This window comes from Phodopus roborovskii, unplaced genomic scaffold (genome assembly GCF_943737965.1).
Source record: "Phodopus roborovskii unplaced genomic scaffold, PHOROB, whole genome shotgun sequence".
Lineage (NCBI taxonomy): Eukaryota > Metazoa > Chordata > Mammalia > Rodentia > Cricetidae > Phodopus > Phodopus roborovskii.
The window spans coordinates 2,302,992-2,316,540 of NW_026125577.1; the positions used below are offsets into that span (position 1 = coordinate 2,302,992).

Below are 13,549 nucleotides of genomic sequence, written 5' to 3' on the forward strand. Positions count from 1 at the left end.
ACCCCAATTGTGATCTGGCCTGACCAGAGGTTTGAGGCTGGGCTGCCTCAATCCCTTTGTGGCTTCTTTTTTAACCTGTGGAAGGTCCTTTGGCACTGCATGTTTTCCCTCTGATGTGATGTGGCCACAGCTCTGTAGATAAGCCCTTAGCATTGCTGGAGTTCTGATTCCAAAACCCAGCATTGATATGTGGTAAGATACAGGAAGTATGTATTAGTTAGCTAGCACTCCCAAGATAAACAATCCCTCAGACCAGGCAGCTGGGAAAGTGGGATTTACTGTTTCAGAGCTCTGTAGGCCAGGTGGAGAAATCCAATTGCTTGGCTTACAGATGTCTTCTCCCTCTCTGGATTTTCACGTGGCTTTCTTTGCCTTCTATGCTATACTCTCTTCATCCTGTAAGTGTTGTTCTTTTGCTGCAGCTATTGCCTATGAAACACAAACACGAGACTCAGAGCCCACGTGGAGTTTATTGAGAAAGGGGAGAGAAAGGGTTGTAGCTGATGGCCAACTGAAAGCAAGGAAGAGAGAGAAAGAGAGAGAGAGAGAGAGGTCAAGAGAGAGGCGCATTTGGCATGCTTACTTTAAAAGGGAGACTTGCGCATGTGTAACTGAGTCCCCTGGCAGCCAGGTAAAGCTTGAGCAGCCAGGTAAAGCCTGAGGTAGCAATGACATGGCCATGAGCCCATCGTTGGGGGCGGGGTCAGCAGACTGCTGGTTCCCAACAGTAAGGATAGCAGTGACATTAGATTAAAGTCCATCTAATAAAGTCATTGTCATTGGATGCCCTCTCTTAATCCTACCCTCCGGCTCATCCAGTCTCACGGTGAGTCTCAGGCATTAGGGCTTCAGCTGTGTCCTCCTGGATCCTCCATGCAGGCTGGGGTGACTGCCATGAACTGTCTGTCCTTTACCTTTCTGATCCCCAGCCAGATTCACGAGAAGGCATATGAGATTAAACAGCATCCAATTCAATCCTTTTGGATTGAACCCTCCCCGGTTGCTTGTCACATACTCTACTTGTGCATACCAGCTTCATTTCAGTCTTGGCTGTAGTACTATTTGTGGGATGCTAGGTTTATACATGTGAGAAATTGTTAGGTTTTTTTGTTTGTTTGTTTTTTGTTTTTTAATCTCAGCTGAGTGACATCACCTACTCATCTCTACTTAGAGAACTTCCTACTTAGAGAACTTCTTAGCTTCCAAGAAGATCCCAAACAGTCAGCAGAACTGCTTAGACTTTGCTTTTGCTCTTTGGTTTAAACCACCTCACTCTGCTGACTTGAAACAGGTGTGACTCAGTGTTGGAGCTGTTCTTTGTTTCTGGCCACAGGAGTGAAAAGGCTCTCAGTGTCTGAACTAAATGAACTGCTGGAAGAGATTGAGACAGCCATCAAGGAGTTCTCTGAGGAGCTGGTGCAGCAGCTGGCCCTGAGAGATGAACTGGAGTTTGAGAAGGAAGTGGAAAACAGCTTTATTTCTGCTCTGATTGAAGTGCAGAACAGACAGAAAGAACACAAAGAGACAGCCAAGAAGAAGAAGAAACTAAAAAATGGCAGCTCTCAGAACGGGAGGAACGAGAGAAGCCACATGCCAGGCACAGTAAGTGATGTTTGCAGGATGCACCCAGAGCTGCCCATAGGTCATCCCAGCCCAGCTGGGTCTGGCAGGTCGCACATGTGTGAGAGTGTTATGCCTCTAACCAGAGTACCACAGGGACTTTTTGCTAGAACATGGGACTTCTTCAGGAAGGTTTTTCCTAGTAAAGCTTATTGCACTGTCTGGATACCTTAGCACCCGAGTGTGTAGTGGGGATGTCAGTGGAGGGAAGAGCAGGAAAATGGAGGATGTCTTCAAGCAAAGAGGACTGGCCAGTGGCCACTCCTTCTTTCATCAGAGCGATAGTGGTGGATGGTTATGTTTGTTATCAGGCTAATGAGTGGTTTTATTTTCTTGTTGGTGCTTAGCTCTGGGGAATGTATTAGAAACGAAGAGGGTCCTTTTAGGGGTGGCTGAACTGTGCTATGTAAACAGATTCCTCCTGACTCATCAGAGGGTGTTGGTGGCAGGTGTGACATAAGCCACTTGGCTGTGTATTTATCAGACCAAAATATTACTGACAGGTGAGAACGTATTGGAATATTTGAAGTCTTAAGCCTTCATAAAAGGTATTTTTATTTTGTTCTCAATGTGGTCCTTTTTCCAAAGTGATTTCATTGGTTAAACTTTATCACAAACATTATCCATCAGATCTCTACCATTTTTTTCTGGCCAGCTGGAGCCTTGTCTATTCCACCCTGATGTCATGTATGAACAGATACTGGTTGTATTTTTAGAGTATAAAGGTTGGGTAAAGTGATTCATGTTTCTACAATGAAGATTTTTGTCCATCATGATATGACATAGTAATATGTGTCACAAATTGGTCCTTGCAGCTTAAAGTAATGTCCATTCTCTCTTTGACTAAGTCTTCAATTATTTGCCAGAGAATGAAGTCTCATTGGCAGATGCTGATGGAAACCCAGGAAGAGAATCAGTTGCTGGGTAGCTGAGTCACTAATGCGTGGGTACTACCTAGTCTTACCACATAGCCCATTAAACATACTGTGAATAACTTGTGAATAGATTCATATTTTCTTAGTGTGGTGTTCATTTGCAAAAATGTAGAGAGAATAAAACTTGTAAATTCATTTTTGAAGGATACAGATATATTTAGTTTTTGAGAAATGCCAGTATTGATGGAAATGATGTTTATTTGGTCATTTCTAGTGAGTATACAGGAGGAAAAACATTTTCTTGACTATTCTGTCCTGAAAAATTTACTTTAAAATATCAGAGATAATATTTTCATTTTTCATGTAGCATTTTAATAAAAATACACCCTTTAAGTTGCCCTATTATGGCAGTGGGATTAAGTGAAATGCTTACTTCTTAAATCCTAGCATGGGCGGTAATTTCTGCATAACTGGGATTAAGTGCAAATCCTCTATTTATTGCTGTTAACACTTGGCTGTGAAAAAAAAATATCCCTAGAGGGATTTAAAGTCGTCTTTTCATAATTCCCATATAAATAGGGTTAGTGTAGACCCATTCTGTAATTTTGTATGGCATTTATATGGAGGAGTGGATTTGGCAAGACAGCATGAAGGTTATAGTTAAACCTTCATTGGTCTTGAAATAGAGTTATACAAGATTCCATATATTTTTTCATATTTGAACATATGAAGTTGCTTCCTGATCCTGATCTACTATTTGTGTCAAAAACTTTAATTAGGATGGTAATGGCATGGCTCAACTCCTATGTCTTATTTTAGTCTCAAATGTCAGAGAACTGTTCCATCTGTAACACAAACAGCCTGAACCTGGTGATTTTGAAGATAGTTACAGGTGGCTCAAAAGAACTCTAAGTGGAATGACCGTTTGCTAAAGGAATTACCTTTTTAGATTCTTTCTTTCTTTTGTTTGTTTGCTTTTTAAGACAGGGTTTCTCTGTATATCAGACTGGCCTTGAAATCAGAGAGTTCCATCTGCCTCTGACTTCTAAGTCCTGGAATTAAAGGCATGTGCCATCACTGCTTGGCCTCAGATACTTTCTATAACATGCAGTTGTGGCAGTAACTCAGTGACCTGACTGTCCTCAGTAATACTAATTAAAAAGTGGTGACCTCCATACACATGCCATATGTTACCTGTTTTTCCAGTGACATCACTATTTTCCCTCCCACCAATGCTGTAGAGGTGATAGAATTTGAGTTTTTTCTTAGATATGGAATGACTTCCTTTGGTTTTCAGCAATGTTTTGGGACATATATAGCTACTTACAGTAGGTGTAATACTATTTCTGTAATTGCCAACTTGTTCTGTTTGGTTCAAATGATGAATCTGATGAGCAGGGTTAAACTCTCCACTGTTGTCTTTAAGTATGTTTTGTTGTGAACATTTGCTCAAGAAAAAAGTGGGGTCAGTGTTAGGGCTGCTATCTAGAGCATTAGAAAATTTCATCACAGTGTGAGAGTGCATTAAATAGGAAAGGAAATAGTGCCCTTAGTAAGTTCTAGTTATGGTATATGACCACCTGCTTGTTAGACATTCCCCTTGGAGATAATGTTATAGGAATCTGACATATTATCAAACCATGGTTAGTGCAACTAGTTCACTGACGTGGTCTTATTGAAACTAATAGAATTTCTAGGTCCAACAACCTGAAGTGGCCAGGTCTTCATAGTGTAAGAGATACCAGTTTTCAGTACTCCCCAAAGCAATGGGTATGATTAGCCTTTGAACCTGTACTGTTGTGGTAGGTAAGTCATGGTTTGATCTATTTGGACCCCTTCTGTGTTTCCTATGATGTTATAATTGAGATGGTTTTTGTATCCATTCACAAGGTGCAAATTCTTTGGCTACTGCAGTACTGTGTTGTGTTGTAATATTTGGCTCCCATCTCCATGTCATAGGGCAGGCACCTTGAGGGCTCATTTGCAGTTTATGAGTACCTCACCTCATCTTTTGTGTATACAGATTGGTTCCCAGGAGCTTTGGGTTTTGGATTTGAATTAGTATTATTTCCCCCAGGATTTTTTTATTAAGATCATTTAGAAGCAGTTCCCTTGGGTACAAAAACAAGTTGGAATATTTCAGGCTGTTTTAATTCAGTTGTTTCTATACATCCAGAATTATCTCACTGGAAAGACACTGTTGTTCACCTGATTATTATCCTACCTCTGTGAATCTGGATAAAAAGGATGTACCCTGGGAAAATTGTGACTGTTTCATTTACAGGACAGCTGGGAGGTACCTTATTCTATGTCTTTGGCTGCAGTATTAGGAATCTTTTTAGGTGTCTTTTCTATTTGACAAAATCACATCGAACTTCCTAGAATGTTTAGAGTCTTATTCACAGCATAGTCAAAATGTATTAACTGCTATAACTTGGAAAGCACTATCTAAAGATGTTTTTGATATCAAGTGGCAATTTATAAGTTCTAGAGAAAACAGGAAACTCTATTTTAAAAATATTATTCCAAGTGTCTGCCTTTGTGGTTTAGGAGACAGCTGACTAATAGGGTGAGCTCAGGCTAGCTGGAAGAAGCTCTTCCTTGGATGTTTTCTTCCTCAGATACCTTGCTTTGTGTTAGTGATGTACCTTTTTTATTATGACTAATGACCAATTTAGTTTGTATCTTCTTACCTTGTAAAAGTATCCCCAGTGATAGTTCTCCATTTAGTATTGATCAAAGCTGACATTAAAGTAAGAGAAATTTTGTTTTCATTTAGAAAGTCACTGTTAGATCATCTAGAAGTGTTAATTAATCCTAGTTCTCGGCCTAAAAGGGATGTTATGACATATCTACTTAAAATTTTGGTTTTTATTTGGAAAAATGACAGTACCAGGAACCTCTTTTTCACTTTCTTTAATTTGGTATTTTAATTTTAAAGTGGCAAAGCAAACTGCTACTGCCCAAGAGCTAATCTGTTCTCTGTTTATTTTATAAAGAAAGTTTAATAAATAAATAAAGTTACATAGTACCTGTGGCTGCTTTCATACTTTGGAGAAAGCTAAAGCATTTCAGTGAAGGCTGTGTGTCCAGCAAAACCTAAAATACTTACTATTTGACCTTCTATAGAATCAGCGTGCCAGCTCATGATTTAAATAGAGTATATTTAATATTTGGGAAGGGACTGGGGATGGCTCAGTAGTTAAGACCACTTGTTCTTTTAGAGGACCTGGGATGATTTTCCAGCATCCTTATCATTTGATTCACAACCATCTCTAAATCTAGTTTTATGAGATCCAGTGACCTCTTTGGTCCAAGAACATTGCATGCATGTAGTATACATACATACATTGAGGCAAGATACTCTTCACATAAAAGTGAATCACTTTTTTAAAAATTAGAGTGAAAAATATAAATTCAATTTGGATTTAAATAGACAAAAGATCATAGTACATAATTTTTGTAAAATATTGCCATGTTCTATCCTTAAGAATTTGTTGTTTGGCATCTCTTCAGTAGCCAAGTTTAGCCTACAAAGTAGCTATGCATTGACAAGCCTCACAGGATCCTGACTCAACAATAGACCTTGGTTCTATGTGTTTAGCCAGTTGCTAGACAAAGGGACCTGGCAGGTAGACCAGTTGTCTCTAGTTTGGGAATGCCTAAAAGGAATAAAAATGTCAGGTGCTGCCTGGGCACAATGTTTTTCCACACAGAGGTAGAAGATAATTTAACAGAATATGAGTGGAGAAGGTGCTGATTGATCTTTTCCTTTTTAAACAGTTCTCCATGAAAGGATAAATTTGCTTTGTATCCTCAAATGCAAATATTAATACATTTTCAGCAATAATTTGTTGATGATAATTGACAGTTCCTTTGTTTTTTCCTTTTTCCTTTTCTCTTTCCCTCCTATTGTCCCTCATTCCCTCCCTCACTCTCCCCCCTTTCTTCCTTCCTCTCTTCGTTGCTTCTTTGGGATTGAGCCTAGGGCCTCACACATGCCAGGCAAGGGCTGTGCAGCTAAGCTATATTCTCAGCTCTATACTTTACTTTATTGCAAAGAATATCTCCTAAAATTAGTATTAGCAACATAGTTATCATGGCATAGGGGAACACTTAGATATATAATATTTATTATTCTTGATAAAACAAAACTATGAACTATTTTATACGTTAACATATTTGTTTTCTGATAGTATTGTATAGCGAAGGGATATTTCCATTGTAGTAAAAAACCAGGAGCCCATGTTTTAATTCCTGTAGCTTTTTTTTTTTTTTTTTACAAAATATAGTATTTTTATTAATTTTTTGAGAATTTTATACATGCATGCAAAGTATTTTGACCATATTCCCCAGCATTCTTCTTGTTAGCTTAGCTATATCATCCATTGTATCCTTTTCTAACTTGGTATACCTTCTATCCATGTTACTCATGGGTGTGAGGACATCCACTAGAGTGTGGTCCACCTACCAGGGGCCATATATACCCTTAAAGAAAACTGGTCTCACCCAGAAGTCATTAGTTGTCAGTAGCTTCTCATTTGGGTTTGGGGGCTTATGAGCAACACCCTGCCTGCTCTGTGGTAGAATGCTGACTGGTTTGATCTTATGCAGATCCTGTGCAAGCATCCATAGCTGCTATGAGGTCACGAGTGCTTGGTCCTATCATGTCTAGAAGACACTGTATTGGTCTTCTCTGATCTCTGGCCTTATAGTCTTGACATCCCCTATTCCACAATGGTCCCAGAGGCTTGGGGGTTGATGTCATAGATGTCCATTTGTGGCTGAGCACTCTCCTGATGCTTACCTTCTATACTTTGACCAATTGTGAATTTGTACTTTTACTGTTCTCCACTATTCAAAGGTGCTTCTCTGATGAAGTCTCAGAATTGCACTAATTGACAGGTAGAGAGATAGGGACTTGGAATAAAATTTAATTTTTAACTAAAGATATTGCATTCTTATTGTTTACTGATCCATAAGAATCAGCAAAGAACTAAAAAAGTGCCAAGATTAATTATTATATTGTTTTTAGTGGCTTTGAAGTGTTTGATAATAATTTAGTTTCTATGTAACCCAGATTACATAAATGTTTTGAAAGGATCTTCAAGTACAAAGTATTATATTATTTTACATTATTCTGTTTAATTTCTAATTTTGAAAACTTTCATGTCACTACTTTCTGAGAGTGAATTTACAAATAGGAGTTTAAAATTCAAAACAATAGCAAGTATTTATCTGCTTTGGAATAATTCATGTTTTCAAACTTGGATATAAGGGTTTTTGAAAAGAAATTATGGTAGAATTCTCTTATAAATTTTATAATTTACATTGAATTATTTGAGTTTTTTTAAAGTATCAAAACAAGGTATTACTTTCGCATTTTTGGGGGATGTGTATATTGAGACAGGGTCTGTGTAGTACTGGCTGTCCTGGAACTGGCTATGCAGAATAGGCTGGCCTCAAATCACTAAGATTCACCTGCTTCTGTCTTCCAAATCCTGGGATTAAAGGTGTGTGGCCACCACACCCATCCATGTTTTTACAACTTAAGTAGCATCTGTTAACTGAATATAATTTTGTACTATTGCTTTTCATACCTTTCTAATGTTTTCTATTTAATTCTAAAAACCTTGTTTTTCTAAAAACTAAAACTGCAATTCAGTACATTAATACTTGAGAATGGTCAAACTATCCAACTTGGTGTGATTTGTGGGGAATTATAATTATGCTTTTATTTTGCCTTCTTATGAACTCCCTGACTCCCTGAGTATAAGAATATTAAGAGTGGAAGAGCAGATGAGAGTAAGTGAAAAATAGATAAAAAAAACTTTCCTTAATTTTTTTTTCTTAACTGTTTTTCTGACACAGTTTAGATATTTTAAATTTGGAAGCTACTTTGGCTAGTTAGAGACCTGTTCAGGTTAGTTCAGACACATCATAGAGCAAACATGCAGGCAGAAATAGCTGTGTTTTCTGGCCTCTTTTGTAGCTTTGCTTTTCCCTGTGTTGTTTTGTTGGTGTTTATATATAAAATTAGTTGAGCTGGTGAAATGCCCTGCATAGAAAGAGTTATACAAACACACTCCAACACCCTGTCTGGTTCTTGTTGCTTTTGAGTTTACAGAAAGATTTCAAATTCTTTTTACTGTTCAGAAAGACCTTCACAGTTCTAGCTGATTTCTTGATCTTGCTGTAGGTCCTTTTTCCTTGTTGTCTCCAGCCAGGAGTCCAGTGTTTCTCAGTTGCCATTTTATTTATATTTGGATGAATTGATGCAGTTTGTGCTGTTCTGGACAAATGTAGAAGTTCTTTGGGGAGTAATGACTCTTCTAGCCCTCCTTTCAGTGAATAGAGCCCAGACTGTTGAATTTTGATCTTTTCCAAGCACATTGCTCTGGTCTTTCTGTGGATCATTTCATTTTAATCTGCATAGCCACCCTAGAATGCATACTAACAGCATTCTTAGTACCAATATTCTTGAACAAGCAAATGGTAGATCTACCTTAGCCGTAGCTCACAGAAGTAGCTAGCATGCATGGAGAAAGTACTGACTGAATGTAGGGGGGGGGGGGAGAATTCTCTCCAGGGGATGGATGCAGAGCTCTCTAGAGGTAAGAGCCAGAAATGGCTTGCATTTCCTTCCTCTGAGCTACCAAGGCAGGTTGTATATGGAATGGATTCAGAACTCTTGCTGTCTCTTTCTGTCTTTTAGGTTTTATAGATTTTTTTTTTAAAGTTCTAAATATTGTACTGTGTTGCCCCTGGTTTTGTCTGAAGACAGTTTCCAGAGAATAGGTGACTTTGAGACTCTTAATTCATACCCTTGACAGAAAAGGAAATAGTCAGAGGCGACTGATTATTCTGAGTTACTAAAGGAAGGCTCTGTGTTCTATGTCAGATAACTCTTTCCTTCCCCTGACCTTGCTCCATGACTTTGGTATTTTTGTCTGTAGCAAGGGTAACAATAAGGCAAATACTGTAATGCTTAATCACTTTCCTGCCTATGTATGGTTTTATGCAAACATTCCATTCCAAACAGGGCATTTTGTGGAACCATTAACGCTTTCCTAAAGATGCAGCAGAGATAGAACTAGTACCTGCCCAGGCTTTACTACTGTGCTGGGCCATTTGGATTTTCTGCTTCCTGAGTGGGATGGTAGATTGAATGGGGGGTGGTGGAGGGAGGGACAGAAGATTGGCTCCTGATACACCTAATATTTTCATTCATCTTAATGAGTCATTTTAATTAAAGTATAACAAGTCTCCAGCATCATTCCTGCCATTCAGTATTCATTGGGTGGAGACTTAGTGGCCAGTGCCTTGACAGGTCTGTGATCCTTACCTTGGGAAATGGTGAGCAGAGAAATGCCTCTGCTCTAGTTTAGCACCATGACCACATAATAATACTGCATATGTTCTCCAGGTTCCAGGTTGTTAAGTCTAGCAACATAGTTTCAAAAAGTCAATTTAATTTATCTCGGAGATTTTAGCCTTCCAAAATACATTTTGCTTTCCAAAAGTCAAAAGTGTAGTGTTTTTTTTTTTTCCAAGTAACTTGACTTTTTTATTTTTTATTTTTATTTTTTTATTTTACATATCGATCCCAATTCCCCCTCCCTTCCTCCCTCCCTCTTTTCCTCTCTCCCCCCTTACATACACCCCAACCACCCTCCCTTCTCATCCCCCCTCCACATGTAGGGTGATGCCTTCCAGGAGGGGTCATCTAAATCTGTCAAGTCTAAAAATGTAGTGTTTTTGTTTTTTAACTGATGGAGCAGTTGTAAGGCAGATCCTATCTTTTGTCTGTGGAATTCTTTTCCAGGTTCTTCTAATTCCCACTTGTCTTGCTGTTTTATTCTCTCACCCCGTTGTCTGCTTGATCTTCTGCTTCCCTTTTTAAGCCTGGGTTTAGTTGTTGCACTTTTTACAGATCATGCCATCAAGATTATTTTGCCCAACTCTGTTAGTCTTGTGTTGATTTCCTAAGCTAGATCCCTTGGTGGAAATGTTCAGAATTCCATACTTCACTTCTTTGATCAATAGTTTTGTGTTCCAACATGCCATTGTTCTCTGCTCACATTTAGATGGCTTTTTCCTTTTGGGTTATTTTTCTTTCTCTCTTCTAAGAAGTTGTAAGGTGAAAAAATTCCAGGTTCAGAGGTGTTAGGTTCTGGTGTTAGGGAGGTTGCACCTGGAGTGTGGCAGGAAATTTTACAAGCCCTTCCTGTGATCTAGGCCCTGTGAAAATTGCTGCAGTGGAAAGATGTGGAGACCATTTCTCTCTTGAGAACATACTCATTGCCTCCTAAAGGAAACAAAGACTTCCAAGTAGAGCATTGACCATGTTGTCCAATGGCTGGTTTGTGAGTGAGTGAGTGTGTGTGTGTGTGTGTGTGTGTGTGTGTGTGTGTGTGTATAGCTTTGCTTTGATTTGCCTTCTTAAACATAATGCATCCTTTTGGTTGAGGTAATTCACATATTAATAGAATATTTAAATCAGAAGTCCTGCAAATTATGTCTCTTGACCATCTCCTTGTAAAGATGCAGGCCTCAGTAGGTGACTAACAGTGCTCTCACCACAAGGTGGCAGAGCTGGAAGAAGACCCAGAACTCCGATTTTAAGTCTGGCCTTTTTCCACCTACATTGACATTAAATTTTTTTCTTTTTCTTTCTTTCTTTTTTTTTTTTTTTTCTGATTTCAGATACTTTTGACTGGCATGTGACTCCTGGATTCATGTAAAAATTTGTACATATTTGACCATCATGAATAGAAAATGCTATAGAGCCTTGTGGCTAAGACCATTGATCAGGTCTTTATATGCTGAGAACAAGGCTGTGATTTTAGGGACATAAAGGTGTATCTCATCTGACTGTGTTTCCATAGAATTTATGAAAAATTGACTTCATCTTTCTCTGCCCTTACCCCTGCCCATCTTTCTTCAGATGCTTTGCCCTGTGTCTTTTTAATGGCCGGGACAGTAGCTTTTGGCATGTTCCTGTTGTCCCAATCCCTTGGAGACTGAAGAACGGGAATGGTTTGAGTCTAGGAGTTTGAGGCTAGTCTGGACAGTGTAGCAAGACCCATCCTTAGACACAGACACACACAGGTACACACAGACACACACAGACATACAGAGGCACACACACACACACACAGACACAGAGACACACACATGGATACACACATACACACACATACATACAAACAGAGGCACACAGTGTGACAGTTGAAAAATCCAAGTACAGAGGTAAAACGTGTCTAGAAATGGTACATGAAACAAAATGGGGTTGGGACCCAGGGGAACACCAGGCAGTGACAGCTGGATACTCAGGAATCCAGAGAGAAGAGATGGGAACAGGGATTTCTGGAGTTCTCACAGGGATCTGAAGTGGCTTTGGACTTGAATTTCAAAGAAGATAACTCTGGGGAAAGTAGGTTGAGAGTTTTGTCACTGAGAAAGCCAATAGAAAGGAAGTGAAGGGGGACTATGACTGTTTCCTGGGAGGCCGGAAACAACCAGCTCTGTTAAGTGGGTCCTGTGTTGTTCACACACACACACACACACACACACACACACACACACACACACACACACCCCTATAACCATAAAATCTCTTGACTGTCTTAGATTTTTTTTTTTTTCTTTTTTGAAGTGGTGCAAGGCATAGTAGAGTCTTGCCATCTGCCATATTGCTTCTCTCACTTGGCTGTTGGCTGGGGAGTGCTCAGGGGCTGGGTACCCTTGGCAATGTCTGTCAGCCCAGGCATGGCAGAGGTTTTTTTGGAGAACTTTAGCTTCTTTACCTAACATCAGGTTTTGTGTTTTCCAGCTTGTTTTATTTCCCTGTGCTTGCGTTTTTCTTCTTTCTTCAATTTTTATGGTGTGAACATCATTCTTCACTTTCTTGTAATTGAAATAGTCCAGTAGTGTTCATGTCTCTGTATTTAAAAAGGAAATTTGAAATTGCATATACATCTTAAGAATGTGCATCGACCTTCTCTTTGTTTTTTTCCTCCAGTGATCATAATTAAATTTTTACTGGGAAAATAAAGCTAATTAATTTGGTCTCCTAATATTCTCCTAATAGAACATGTCACCAAGTTTTCTTGTTTATGAGTTCTGGTCCTTTGTTTAGCTTGAGGTTTTCTGAATTCTTATCTAGCTTTAGTATTTCTATAGAAAATGGAACCAGATAGTGCAGCCCGAAAGCAAGCATTCTTCCCAGTGCCTTTCCGAGGGAATGCATTCTGTAGACTGCTTAAATCATGGGCTGACTGGTTTACTTGAAGATGATTTCCTACCGTTTTCATTGTTACCTCTTTGGATAATCTGGTTTACAAACAGGGAACAAATTACAATGTGGTGTGTGAAGAATCTACAAAACTAATTGTTTGTATGTTTTTCATGTAAAAACGATTTCTTCCACCAAAAGTAATCATTAGCCAGGTGTGGTGGTGCACACCTTTAATGCCAGCACTCAGGAGGCAGAAACAGGCAGAGCTCTGTGAGTTTGAGGCCATCTTGGTCTACAACTGGAGTTCTAGAGAACCCTGTCTCCAAAATCCATACACACACATACAAAGTTACATTGTCAGCAGAGTGAAGAAACATGGGACTATTTTGACCTGATAATTGATTTTTGCCAACATAAAACTATGTGTGGGTCTGGAAAAAGGAGGGACAGGAAGAGGATCGTGAAGGAGAGGGGTGCCGAACAACCCCCACAGGATATGTATTGGTGCCTTCAGAGTTCTAGTAGTGCCCTTGACTGGTGTGGCTGGGCCAGAGCACATAGTCTGCCTCCTTGAGGCAGTTCTTTGTTAACCAGGATTTCTTTACACTCTTAATATTTACTGAGGGCCTCAGAGGGCTATACTTCATACATATTGAGTTGATCAATATTTACTGTCTTAAAAATTAAAACTAATAAAAAATTAATTCATTCAAATTACCTAAGTTAAACTACCGATTCTTACATAAATGATATGTTTTCCTAGACTATAACTTTAAAGCTTTTGGTTAGAAGAATGTCATTGGTGTTTGGTTTT

General features: G+C 39.0%; 1 protein-coding gene across 2 annotated transcripts in view; it reads left to right on the top strand.

Moving 5' to 3' along the window:
• Fez2 (fasciculation and elongation protein zeta 2) overlaps positions 1-13,549 on the top strand; it is a 38,674-nt gene that overhangs the window by 15,777 nt on the left and 9,348 nt on the right. For both annotated transcript variants that reach the window (XM_051177899.1, XM_051177900.1), the window contains exon 5: positions 1,334-1,602. In XM_051177899.1, coding sequence (XP_051033856.1) covers positions 1,334-1,602 — 269 coding nt within the window. The remainder of the gene's footprint in view (positions 1-1,333; positions 1,603-13,549) is intronic.